Source organism: Physeter macrocephalus, chromosome 16 (assembly GCF_002837175.3).
Source record: "Physeter macrocephalus isolate SW-GA chromosome 16, ASM283717v5, whole genome shotgun sequence".
In the NCBI taxonomy this organism is placed as follows: Eukaryota; Metazoa; Chordata; class Mammalia; order Artiodactyla; family Physeteridae; genus Physeter; species Physeter macrocephalus.
This window is the reverse complement of record NC_041229.1, coordinates 24,750,004-24,762,566: the sequence shown is the minus strand read 5'-3', so window position 1 is coordinate 24,762,566 and position 12,563 is coordinate 24,750,004. Positions and strand designations below refer to the sequence as shown.

General features: G+C 39.0%; 1 protein-coding gene across 1 annotated transcript in view; it reads left to right on the top strand.

The window, feature by feature from the left end:
- The first annotated feature begins 596 nt into the window (after window positions 1-596).
- The window catches only part of ELMOD1 (ELMO domain containing 1), a 79,496-nt gene continuing 67,529 nt past the window's right edge, over window positions 597-12,563 (top strand). Inside the window, exon 1 of the mRNA XM_007123073.1 lies at window positions 597-691. Coding sequence (XP_007123135.1) covers window positions 675-691 — 17 coding nt within the window. The 5' untranslated portion in view covers window positions 597-674. The remainder of the gene's footprint in view (window positions 692-12,563) is intronic.

Genomic DNA, 12,563 nt, shown 5'->3' with positions numbered 1-12,563 from the left:
TAGTGGATTTTGTGAAAGTATATTGTAAACTGAAATGTGCTAAACAATTATATAATTTCACTCTTTTATTCACAGAGCCCCCCAAAATGGGGCCGGGGGCATTTTCATTTGTTTGGAGTACTTGCTCTTTATCAGCTATTTTTTAGCTTAGAGACATTACCAGTTGCTTTTAGTTATTTTTTTGAGTTGTACTTCTGGAAGGTTGAGGCTGCCAGGTTTAAGACCATTTGCTATCTGGAAATCAGAATAGTTAATTTAATCGTTCTTCATTTTTATCTTTTATACAAATACTGTTCTTCAAAATATAGGAACAGTATCCAAAATCGAGGAAAAGTTTACTATTGAAGGGATTGCTCATGAAACTTACAATTTCTCCAGCAAGTGACTTAAAATGAGAGTCTAATTGTGTAATTATAAAGTGAAAGGCTTTAGCTATAATTGCCATCCATTGAATTGTATTGCTGTGTGGGCAGTTCAGCTGGTAAAGCTCTGGGTGCATACACCTTATCTGCTTACTAAAGTAAGCAGAAATTTGGGGGTTGGGATTTCCAGTCCCATTAACAGTAAATATATCTAATTTCTTCCACAGCTTACACTTACTTTGACAAAGGCAAATTTGGAAGCAATTACTTGAGAACCATTTGTATAACACCTGGATAATCAAAACAGGCACAATGAAGCACTTCCTGAGGTAAGTATTTATGGTTTCCTGGATGAGCACTCTGAAATGGAGAAACTTCCTTAACAATTAGTATAATATTTCTGTTCACCATTTGTGATCCTATAACCAGTTCTCTAGGACTGAATAAAATAGCATTGTATTTTGGCTAAGAACAATGTAGCCATAAGGTTCCCCTGCCAACTCTATACCCATACTGATGCTAAGAGAGAGCACTTACAAGTAGGAGATTAAAAGAGATTATAAAAGAATATAGGCACAAAACCATGGGGCAGACACGCTTTGATGCCTTGTGTTTCTAAAGCCCTAAGGTTCAGGTTTGAGGCGTTAGTAGTCAAGGAATCAATATAATTTGTATAGAATCATTTTCCTAAAAAGAGTAATTTTAAATATAGATTTTGGTTGGCTGGCCAAACCATACAGGCATTTTCAAATGTTCATTTTTGGTGAAAAATATATGTTCTAAGCTTTTGCTTTTCCTGCCTCAGTGATGCCTCTTAAATCTGCATTAATTTTTGGTTCCCTGAAGATTGTGCTGTATAGGGTACCATATATGTTTGTGTGTTTTAGAGTGATCATGTTTTGTTTTGAAAGCCATTTAGCTGGACCTATAGTTATAATTATTTTCAAGAGTATTGACTGTCATTCACAATTCTATAAATAAAATTCTCAGAGAAATTTTACATTATATTAAAATATGACAAAACAAAGTTAATTTGGTCCTGAAAGTTAGAAAATAAGACACACTTTCTAGAATATTGAGTTTCTTTCCTGCAAGATGGTGGCCTACCTATATTGCATATTCTCATCCCTTGTTCTGGCTATTTTCTCTAAGAAAATAATTAGTGGGTTTACTTCTTTTAGGAAGTGATTTAATTCCTTCAGTGGCTGCAATTTAAGATTTTCTTTTTCCCACTGGTTTTCATTTCATTGTTATTTCTGGAGCATCTAGGTCATTTTGGGTGGGATTCACTATGTATTGGTGTAGCTACTGGTGTTTCACAATTCAATCTTAGAATTGTGAAAACCTCTCAGAAGGTCACTATTAAACCATTTACAGGCATTAACATTTGTTTTATTATACAGAATACTCCTCAGCCTATTTATCTCAGATGTGTAAAAAGATAGTATTTGAAAAACCACTAGGTCATTTACCAGCAAAGTATTTAACTCGATACATTTTTGGTTGCCATGACATTAACATATCTGTTTACACACTCATGAAAAATTGGTATCTATAAATCCCCCTTGAGTGTAAACATGGTGTTTTTTAGCTGTAGAATCGTGTTAACAGAGAGCTTTAGTGTTAGCTGAAGCTTAGAAGTCAGGAGCCCCTTTTGTAAAAGGGGAGGTGGTAGTGGTGAAGTTTGTGCCAAGACTTGTACTACTGAATTTCTTCTTCAGTGTTTTTGTTTTAGAAAAACTTGAGTGACCTCAAAACCAGCCATTTTAGGAGAAATAGTAGCATTTGTTTCTGTTAGTTTTTGTTAAATTGAATAGGTGCAACACTATGTTTAATAGAGATTATATTTTTAAATAATTTGTATTTGATGATTTTAAACTGATATAGTGAAAAATCTACCACTCTAATTTCACACAGAGCAGCACCGAGGGTAATGGAACTGGCATATCCCTATCAGTTATATGTTCTGATACAAATTTTTCCCTTTTAGCTTGGCACATTTGTTTTATAAATATTATTTAACATTGATAATTTGTGTGAAACTGAAGCTAGCATAATAAATTACACATCAAGAAAGAAACTTGAGGATTTTCATTGACCATTCGTTTCGAAATAATAACAGGAAACTCAATCATTTTTTAAAAATATTTATTTATTATTATTATTTTTGGCTGCGCTGGGTCTTAGTTGCGGCATTCCATTGTGGTGCGTGAGCTCAGTAGGTGTGGCGCGTGGCTTAGTTGCCCAGCAGCATGTGCGATCTTAGTTCCCCGACCAGGGATTGAACCTGCGTCCCTTGCATTGGAAGGCAGATTCTCTACCATTGGACCACCAGAGAAGTCCCAAAACTCAATTATTGTTTCTCCTTTGTTGATTATTGCTTTTGGCTTTAGTTTTTGTTTTTAATGCTTTTTATTGTTATAACTGTGTGTGTTCATTATATGTTAATGTTTGTGGTAATTGGAGAGATAGGAGGGCAAGGAGTAATAATTCTGCATTACAGGCACTATCAGATAATTTAGATTGCCTTCTATTCCCTGTAGTCCATTCCCACAATTTGGCAATCTTTTCATTCGAACCAAAGAGGAGGTTATATAAATATAACTTGAACAAATCAGGTGTTAATTCCTGAGCTCAGCAAATACATTATGCAGAATAAGGAGTTGACTTTCACTGAGAAGAATCGGCAACATTTAAAAAGCCCACGGAGTGATTAATCTGTCAACTTCTGAGTTGCTCTAGAATGAGCAACTTCTGAGGCCATGTACAGCCTCAGAAGAAGTGAAGTTAATCTTAAAGAAACCAGGTGTGGGAAAAAATGGATTTTAATCCACATTTAAGATACATAGAACCCATATTCTTCTCTCTCTAACTCCCTGCTACCATCACATATATCAATGGTGTAACTACTCAGAGCTTAAGGGATTAGAAAAAACATTACATAAGATATTAGAAATAAATGCTACAGGATTAGTACACCCAGCTGAAGGGTGTGTTTTAAATTGACAGTAGGTATGGGATATTGGATAAGTACCCCATAGTCACCCATTATGACTTTAGCCATGAACTGCATTAAAAGAATACAGGGATAAAACTGAGAAGAAAGTGTGTCTATGTGTGATCAGAAAAAGAGGTGACACTTTTTGAGCCCTAAATAGAACTGAGGCTTAGAGTTTAGTTTGTTTAACATATTTCATTAATTTCAACTCAACTTGTATTTTTCTAATAAAGGGGATGTCACCCCCTATAAATAATTGCTTCCAACTATTTCAGCCTCAAGATCTCAGTTTCTTGGCCATGGACTTCACTGCATACTTTCCTTCCTTGGGCAGAAGAGAGGAAATGAAACCATCTGCCAAACTCAAACCTCCATGGGAGAAACTGAGATATAATGCAGACTTGTACCCAAGTCCTGGCTGTGAAACAGTAAAGGGGAAAACAATATTTTACTACTGTGATTAGGTAAATAAAGGCTTCCAATTAGCAAAAAAATCTGTAAATGGGGTTTTATAAGTCATTCAAACTTGATTAATATCTTGGTCCACTGATTCATTTAGAAAGCGTTTAGTACTAGTGATAATTCCAGTACTATGCCACATTTTAATTTTTATTTTCTCTTCATAACAATTGTAATAAAATAGGAATTAATACCCCATTTACAGCACAGGGCAAGAAAGCTTAGCAAAGTTAAGAAACTCATCTAAGGGCACACAGATATTTGAATGCAGGCCTGTCTGACTTCAAAGTTTTTTCTCATAATTTTTGCATCATGGTACTGTGTACCTGTCGTGAGGTGTTCTGGGTGATACAGAAGTGAAAATGAGGTGGCCTTTGCTCCAAAGTAACATACCACTTGGCAACGAGATGAAGCCATACATACAAAATAATGATATAAGAAGGAATGTGGTTGGTGATATGCTACAGCTGTTTTGTGATGGGACTATTCAGGGAAGGCTTCACTGAGGTGATGTTGAAGGAAAGAGACAGAGGATGTAACAGGTGGAGAAGGTCCTATGAACAAAACCTGAGAGACTGTGACCAGCTGCCACAAGCAGCACGTGGTCCAGGTTTGTTGGCTGTAGACCCTGTTTAGGGAGAGTAGAAGATAAGTTGCAAATATAAAGTTGGGTGCAGCTCTTGGACATGTTTGAAAGCATGGCATAAAACAGCCCTGAAGCATGGTAACCCTTTCACCCAGACCTAATGTATACCTTAAAGAGAAGGGTGAGTCAAACAAAAAATCTTTTTCCCTTACAACATGTGTCTAGCCTTATTTTAGAGCCAGATATCTAGTCCATTCCCTTCAGCTTACAAATGAGAGGGCAGAGCCTCAGAGAAACAAAGTAGCTTGTCCACAGTCACACAGCTCATAATGGCAAATTGAGGCTAGACCTGAAGTCAGACTTCAGACACTTTCCTATTTAATCAAGTAGTATTTCCATTCACCACCAACTAATTTCCACTGCATTTGAAGGGCTGAAGGTGCAGGGTCATGTAGTTATTCCAGAATTTGACTATCATTGCTTGAGACATTGACTGAGCTTATTTATGAGATGTAGAAGCAAAGTCCTGAAAAGGGATAGATTTATGGTATATTTGAATACCTCTCTCACTGTAGACTGGTACTTTTGGCCATAGTTTTCTCTTTTTTAGGACACACACATACACACCATGTATGTAAATACATAGATAAATATACATATGTATACATACATATATGTGTATGTATACACACTATATATACACACATATACATGTACATCTATGTTTACACATACATGTATTTTAAATTATTTTGTTTCCTGCATAAAAACAAACAAAAATTGTTTCCACACCCTTGTTGAAATATGTTAACCTGAATAGTTTTCTAGGCAAATTTCTGTAGGTGACCTCACCAGAGGCTGCCATGAGAGAGTTTTTTGGGAACTTGAGTATTGGCTTCCCAGCTCTCCTGCCTCTGACCTGAATGTCTATTTCCTTTCCCGGGTTAGGGAAGTTTTCAGCTCTTATACCTTCAAATATATTCTCTGTCACTTTCTCTCTCTTTTCTCCTTCTGGGACCACTATAATGTGAATGTTAGCATGCTTGATGTTGTCACTCAGGTCTCTTAAACTGTCCTCATTTTTTTTTTTTTTTTTTTTTTTTTTGTGGTATGTGGGCCTCCCTCAGCTGCGGCCCCTCCCGGCGGAGCACAGGCTCCGGACGCGCAGGCCCAGTGGCCATGGCTCACGGGCCCAGCCGCTCCGCGGCATGTGGGATCCCCCCAGACCGGGGCGCGAACCCGGTTCCCCTGCCTCGGCAGGCGGACGCGCAACCACTGCGCCACCAGGGAAGCCCTGTCCTCATTTTTTTATTCTATATTCTTTTTTTTTCTGTTCAGCTTCAGTGATTTCCACTACTCTGTTTCCAGCTAGCTGATCTGTTCCTGTGTATCAACTAAGCTACTGTTGATTCCTTCTAGTGTATTTCTTATTTTAGTTATTGTATTCTTCATATCTGTTTGGTCCTTCTTAGTATTTTCTAAATCTTTGTTAAAAACTTCTAATTTCTCAATCTGTTCATCCAATCTTCTACCACGTTCTTTGAACATCCTTACTATCGTTACCTTGAACTCTTTATCAGGTAGATTGTTTATCTCTGCTTCACTTAGTTCTTGGGTTTTATCTTGTTCCTTTGTTTGGAAGATATTTCTCTGTCACCTCATTTTGCCTAATTTGCTGTTTTTATTTCTATATATTTGGTAGGTTGGATATGTTTTCCAACCTTGGAGAAGTGGCCTTTTGTAGAAGATGTCATATGTGTCCCAGCAGCACACTCGCCTCTCGTCACCAGTGCTATATGCTCTTGGGGTGCCCCCTATGTGGACTGTGTGGGTCATTGTACTGTGGTGGGCTGAATACTGTGGATGGTCTGGTAGGCATGGCTGTTCCCACCCCCTCCCCTGCCTCGGTCACATGGTTGCCAGGCCTGCTTTGTGCAGAAGCTGCTGACAGCTGGTGGACAGGGTTGGGTCACAAGGCAGCTGGGTGTAGTGCCTTGGGGGGTCCAGGGGCTAGTGCTGGCCCACTGGTGGGTGGACCTGGGATCCAGTGTTTGTGGGGCTGGGGGTCTTGGATCAAGTGTTGGCCTGATGGTGGGCAGGGCCTGTTCATGATGCATCTCACTGAATGTCCTGGAGTGTCCCAAAATGCTTTCAGCCCATTGGTGAGTGGGGCTGGATCCCAGGATGGCTGGCTGAGGGGTCCAAGGTGTCTCAGAACTGGTGTCAGCCTGGGGTAGGCAGAGCCAGGTCCTGGGTTCTCTGGCTGCACAGCCCTGGGAGTCCTGGAGCTGGTGTTGACCAGCTGGTGGGGAAATCTGGGGCCTGAGGTGGTCCTGGGGTGGTGTCTGCATGCTACTGGGTGAGGCTGGTTCCTGACACAGCTGGCTATAGGATCTGGGGCATCCCAAAGCTATTATAGGCCCATTGGTTAGTGGGGCTAGATCCTGGAGTGGCTGGCTAAGGAGCCCAAGGTGTCCCAGAACTGTTGTTGGCCTGTTTGTGGGTCGGCTGGGTTCTGACATGGCAGGCTGTGGGGGGACTGTGGTGGTCCCGAGAGTGGTATCCACCCGCTGGTGGGTGGGGCCAGGGCCCAGGGGATCCCAGGGCTGGTGCCTGCCCTTGGGTGTCTGAGGCCAGATCCTGGGGTCTCAGGCTGCAGGAGCCAGGGTCTTAGAGCTGGTGTCGGCCTGCTGGTGGGTAGAGCTGAGGCCCTGGGGTCCCAGGGCTAGTGCCGGTGCCCTGGTGTATGAGACCAGGTCCTGGGCCCTCTGGTGGACAGGGCCATATCTCAGGGTGCCTGTGGGCTTAGGGGGTCTTAAGGCAGTAGTCCTGTTGGTAGGTGGGACTGTGTTCCTGCCCAGCTAGTTGCTTGGCCTGAGGCGTCCCAGTACTGGTGCTGACAGGCTTGTGGGTGGGGCCAGGTCTCAGAGCTAATAAGCTCCAGGGAGGATTCCAAAATGGCACTTGTCAGCACAAATGTCCCTGTGGTAGAACACACTCCCCAAAATTGTTGCTGTCAGTGTCTATGTCCCCAGGTTGAGTTCCGTTGCCTCCTGCCTATCCAGGAGGCTCACCAAGACCGGCAGGTGGGTCTGACCTAGGGTCCTTTCAAATAACTGCTTCTGCCCTGGTTCTCAGAGTGTGTGAGATTTTGTGTGCACCCTTTAAGAGTGGTCTCTATTTCCCACAACACTCTGGGTCTCCCGACTGGTCTTCAAACCTAAACCTTCTGGAGGCTCATCTTCCCATTGCAGGTCCCCTGGACTGGGGAGCGTGATGCTGTGCTTGGACCCTTTGCTCCTTGGGGAGAACCTCTGCAATTGTGATTATTCTGTCATTTGTGGGTCGCCTGCCCAGCAGTCTTGACTGTACCTCATCTCCGCCCCTCCTACCTGTCTTGTTGTTGTTCCTTCTTTATATCTTTAGTTGTAGATTTTTTCTGCTAGTCGTCTGGTCTTTCTTATCAGTTGCTGCTCTGTAAAGAGTTGTAATTTTGGTGTGCTGTGGGAGGAGGTGAGCTCAGGGTCTTCCTACTCTACCATCTTGGTCATTGCCCCTGTCTAAATGCTTCTTAAATGTCAAAGCATAATGTGTTTGCTGCTTCCCCTATAAATAAGCTAATAAATGTATTATCCAAGTAGAAAAAAATCTGAATTTTAAAAATAAATCTTGGAAAGTGTATGTATTTAATCATTAAATTTTTATTTGAATAGTGATGTCATTAGTAATTTAAGAGAAACTTATCTCCTTTTCTTTGAAAGGAAAAGGATAAACCATTAATTTATTTATTACTTTAGTTGTACCACAGTCAGCTATTGCTCTCTAATACCTCATATGAAATTTCCCTGGAATTAAAAATAGTGCCCTTTACTATAGCAATAGAATTTGGAATAATATCTATCCATGATAGATTTATACCCACTACCTTTGAAAAGCAGCATGATCTCTTCAGATAAAGAATGATGGAAAAGGGGGGACTTCCTAAGCGGTCCAGTGGTTGGGACTCTGTGCTTCCACTGCAGGGGGCGTGAATTTGATCCCTGATCAGGGAACTAAGATCCCACATGCCACGGGACCAAAAAAAAAAAAAAAAAAGAATGATGGAAAAGACCAGGGGCTCCACACTGCCTCACCACTGATCAATGTGGGGAAATAATCTTGTTTTTCTAGAGGCCCACAAATGGTTTCTTTGTATGATTCCACATTTCCAGTTCATGTATCAAGTCCTCTGTGGCCTCTTTTCCTAGTAGGATGCTCATTATTTAGAGGGACCCATTTACTAGGCCAAATACCTGTTAACAAGTTAATTTCCAACTGACTGCCAGTGCCCCTAGTTAGGAACTTCAATAGAGCAGCTAAATTTTTTTTAAATGTCATTTTAGAAAGTACATGAAATGCTGGAAACATTGAGCAGTCTGCTGTTCTTTATGGCCATTTAGATGAAAAGTGTTCTGTTTAGGAAAGTTGATTGATCCAAGAATTGTGATTATTTTGTATGTATCCTTCCTCACCAATAGTGTACTTCTTGTTTATTACAGGATTTCTTCAAGCAAGAATTAACTTTCATTAGCAAATTCATTGAAACTGTTCAAAATAAGCCATTTTTCTCTTACTATTCCAAAAGAAGATGTCAGAGTCACAAATTTAAGATGATGGAGTAGTGTTGTACTACAGGTACCCACACCCCCTCACCCCAGAGGCAGGAGACTACGTGGTCCTAGGTGCACCTCCTGTTTCAGAGACCTCATCCCTGCTGAATGGATTCCTCTAACAAAGAAGCACAAGACAGAAGCTCACTTTTATTTGGTAGCAGAAATATGATTCATTTTGAATAATTTATTTATATTGGGTGGCTATTCTTGTGCCAGCTAGAGGATGAATGTTAAATGATAAAAGTGATCATAATTGCCTTTTGGAAGGACACTGCTGTGAACTCAGCCTAAACTTCACTCTGCAGTGTATCAGTAAATGGCAGTAACAGAAAATGTTGGAAATAGAACATGTGTAAGTAGCTCTTTTTATTAAATCAGATTCTTCCAGTGCTTAAGCAAGGCATTCATCTTTGGAAACTACAGTGGCTCCTTTTGGAACACAATCAAAAAGCTATGATTGAAAACAGAAAGAAACACAAAAAAACTGCCTTCTATAAATATAGTTATTAAAAATAGGAGATGGTGGGGATTCCTTGGTGGTCCAGTGGTTAGGACTCCACACTTTCACTGTGGAGGGCCCTGATTCAATCCCTGAGTTGGGGAACTAAGATCTAGCAAGCCACGCAGCACAGCAAAAAAACAAAAAACAAAAAAACAAAAAAAAAAAAACCCAAATGAACCAAAAACACACATGTAAAAAAAATAAGAGATGGTGATCAGTATTTTCTCCTTGTAGTCTTGAGAATTTGATTGTTGTTCCTACAAAATGTAGCAGATCTTTTCAATAGTGATTTGCGAATCTTCCATCAGAAATAAGAAAACTAAGTCTAGTGTTATGAAGTATAAAAGCAAAATATTCCTCTAAATAAAACTAAGATTATTGGTTTGATGATTCAGGCTAGGAGATAAAAACAAAACAAGAACAGCTATAAACCCTCTGAACATAGGGTTCAGATGGTGGAGAGAGTGTGGCAGTAATTCTTCTTCTAAGAATAGGAACAGAAGGATAGGATTAAAGAAAGCAAATGGGATCTGCTACACAGGTACATCTGAGATGCCTTCACTCCAGGCATGTGGTCAGAAACGTAAAGGAAATAAAGGAAATTAAAAGGAGTCAAAGTACTATAAATCCAAAAGTTCCTATTCCTAAACTCAGATTGGAAAGAGACACACTTTTCCTCCCTTTCTCCCTCCCTCCCTTTCTTCCTTCCTTTCTTTCTTTTTTCCTAAACCAACTACTGATTAGCTTTAAAGCTTTAAAGATTCATTTCTTAATTTCTTCCTTTAAGGGTAAACATGCCAAACCAATTTAACATTCTCCCCAAATATTTAATCATTTTGATTGTTCTCTGGACCTTAAGCAGTTTACCCACAAATTGAGGCACTTAAATAGGTCCAAACATTTAATAAGTGATCTCTTGGTAGCACTTGATGGTGAAGAACAGCCATCCTGAGATGCTCATATGGAGGCTTTGCTGATCTGGTCCTTTCATGAGAAAGCAACTTGGGTACTTGTTCTCTCACCAAAATCGGGCTTCCAAAGTAAGCGGTAGCACTGGTATTTCCATCTCTGACCATGCCTTACATTTCCGATCTAAGTGCAAAATAAATTGTATCTGTCAAGGCATTGTTTGATCTGATGATCTGGCCTTACATTTACGATCTAAGTGCAAAATAAATTGTATCTGTCAAGGCATTGTTTGATCTGATGATCTGGCTTGAAAAAATATAATACATAGCGTAGAAAGAAAGTACAGTGCCTAGCATAGCAAGCTGGTTTTTAATGAAATATTTGTGGGCATGTTGGCCCATTACAAAAACAAGGAAAAAATCAAAATATATCCTGGATAATAAATAACATTATCAGGACACTCGCCCAGAAATTATGAAAGGGTAAGGAAGCAGTGTATAAATGTCAGTTCACAATTGAAATGAGCATTTCTCTTTCATGATTTGTGTTATTGTTTCTATGATTATGTGAGAGGGTTGTGATACACCTCACAGAGCAGTGAGCCCTAAGAAATGATGCATCATCTCTAACTCCTCACTGTGGATTTCCACTGGGTTTCCCTGTCTTTGACAGTGTGAATACCCTCAGGGGAATTGAAAAAAAGAAAAAGAAAAGCATAGAACATGATGTCTTTTCTCTCCTTTTATGTAAGACTGTCTTGACTCAAAACAATTCCCCAGGCATTTTCTTCTCATATGCAAGGAGGCCAGTGGGAGAAATTTTAGATAGGCTATAAGTCACTCTACATCTGGATGCTTCCTGCCACCTAAGATGACACTTCTATGTCTCAAGCCACATCTTTGTATAGATCTGATGAAGAAGTTGCATAGGGGAAACTTTCTGTAGTTTAATTTAATTGGCTTGTACCCTAAGTAAGCTGAATACAAAAATACTCCTTAAACAGTAATTAGAACCTTTTTCTCTAGGACGATTTAGTACTACAAGAACCTGATTATTATGGAGTCCTAATGCATAGACTTAACAGAGGCTTCATTTGAGAAGCTGGCCCACATACTGGGCAAACTTTACTGGAATTTGCACATGGGTGCAATAAGGGCAGATATCATGGAAAGATTTATCCCTGACTTGTAATAGGATTAATGCCAACCAGTTAATATCATTACCATTTGGCTGATAACAAGTTACCAAGGATATTGCTCAATCTTTTCTTCTGTCATAGCTATCTAATAGCTGGAAGAATGGAAAACTTTTTCCAAGAGACCATGTTGTGGTTTTGTAAAATTTCTCACTCATCTAATTAAAATGTCCCATTAATTATTTTCAGGGTTACTTTTTTTTGGAAGCTGATAATCTAAATCCTAACAGATCTTAGGTCATATTTGACTAAAACAGTTGAATTTCAGACTTCAAAACATAATAAATCCACTTTTTATCTTTCAGCAGAATATGACTTCACATAGAAAATTCATATGTACTTTTGTAATGATTTTTGGTGATCATTTTATACATTTTAATTGTAGTTATAACTTTTTTCTTAAATAAAATAATATATACATATTAAAAAAAGAAAATATACTTAACCAGAAAAGAAAAGAAAAATTACTCATAATTCCATTACCCAGAAAAACCACTGTTAATCTTTTTGTTGTATATCCTGCCAGTCTTTTTCTCCTTGTTTAAATATCATCATTAAATTTTTTGTTTTATTTACTAAAGAAAAAATATATTATTCCACACATGTTCTTTTCTAACATTTTTCTATTTGATAAGCATATTATGGACATTTTATGTTATTAGTTACTCCAGAATACAATTCTAATGCTTACAAAGGATTCTACCACATTTTAGTGTAGAAATTTAGTTACTTATATGTTTCCTCCATTCCCTGTGCATTTTTTTAATTTTTTAACATCTTTATTTTTTTTTTAACATCTTTATTAGAGTATAATTGCTTTACAGTAGTATGTTAGTTGCTGCTTTATAACAAAGTGAATCAGCTATACATATACATATATCCCCATATCTCCTCCCTCTT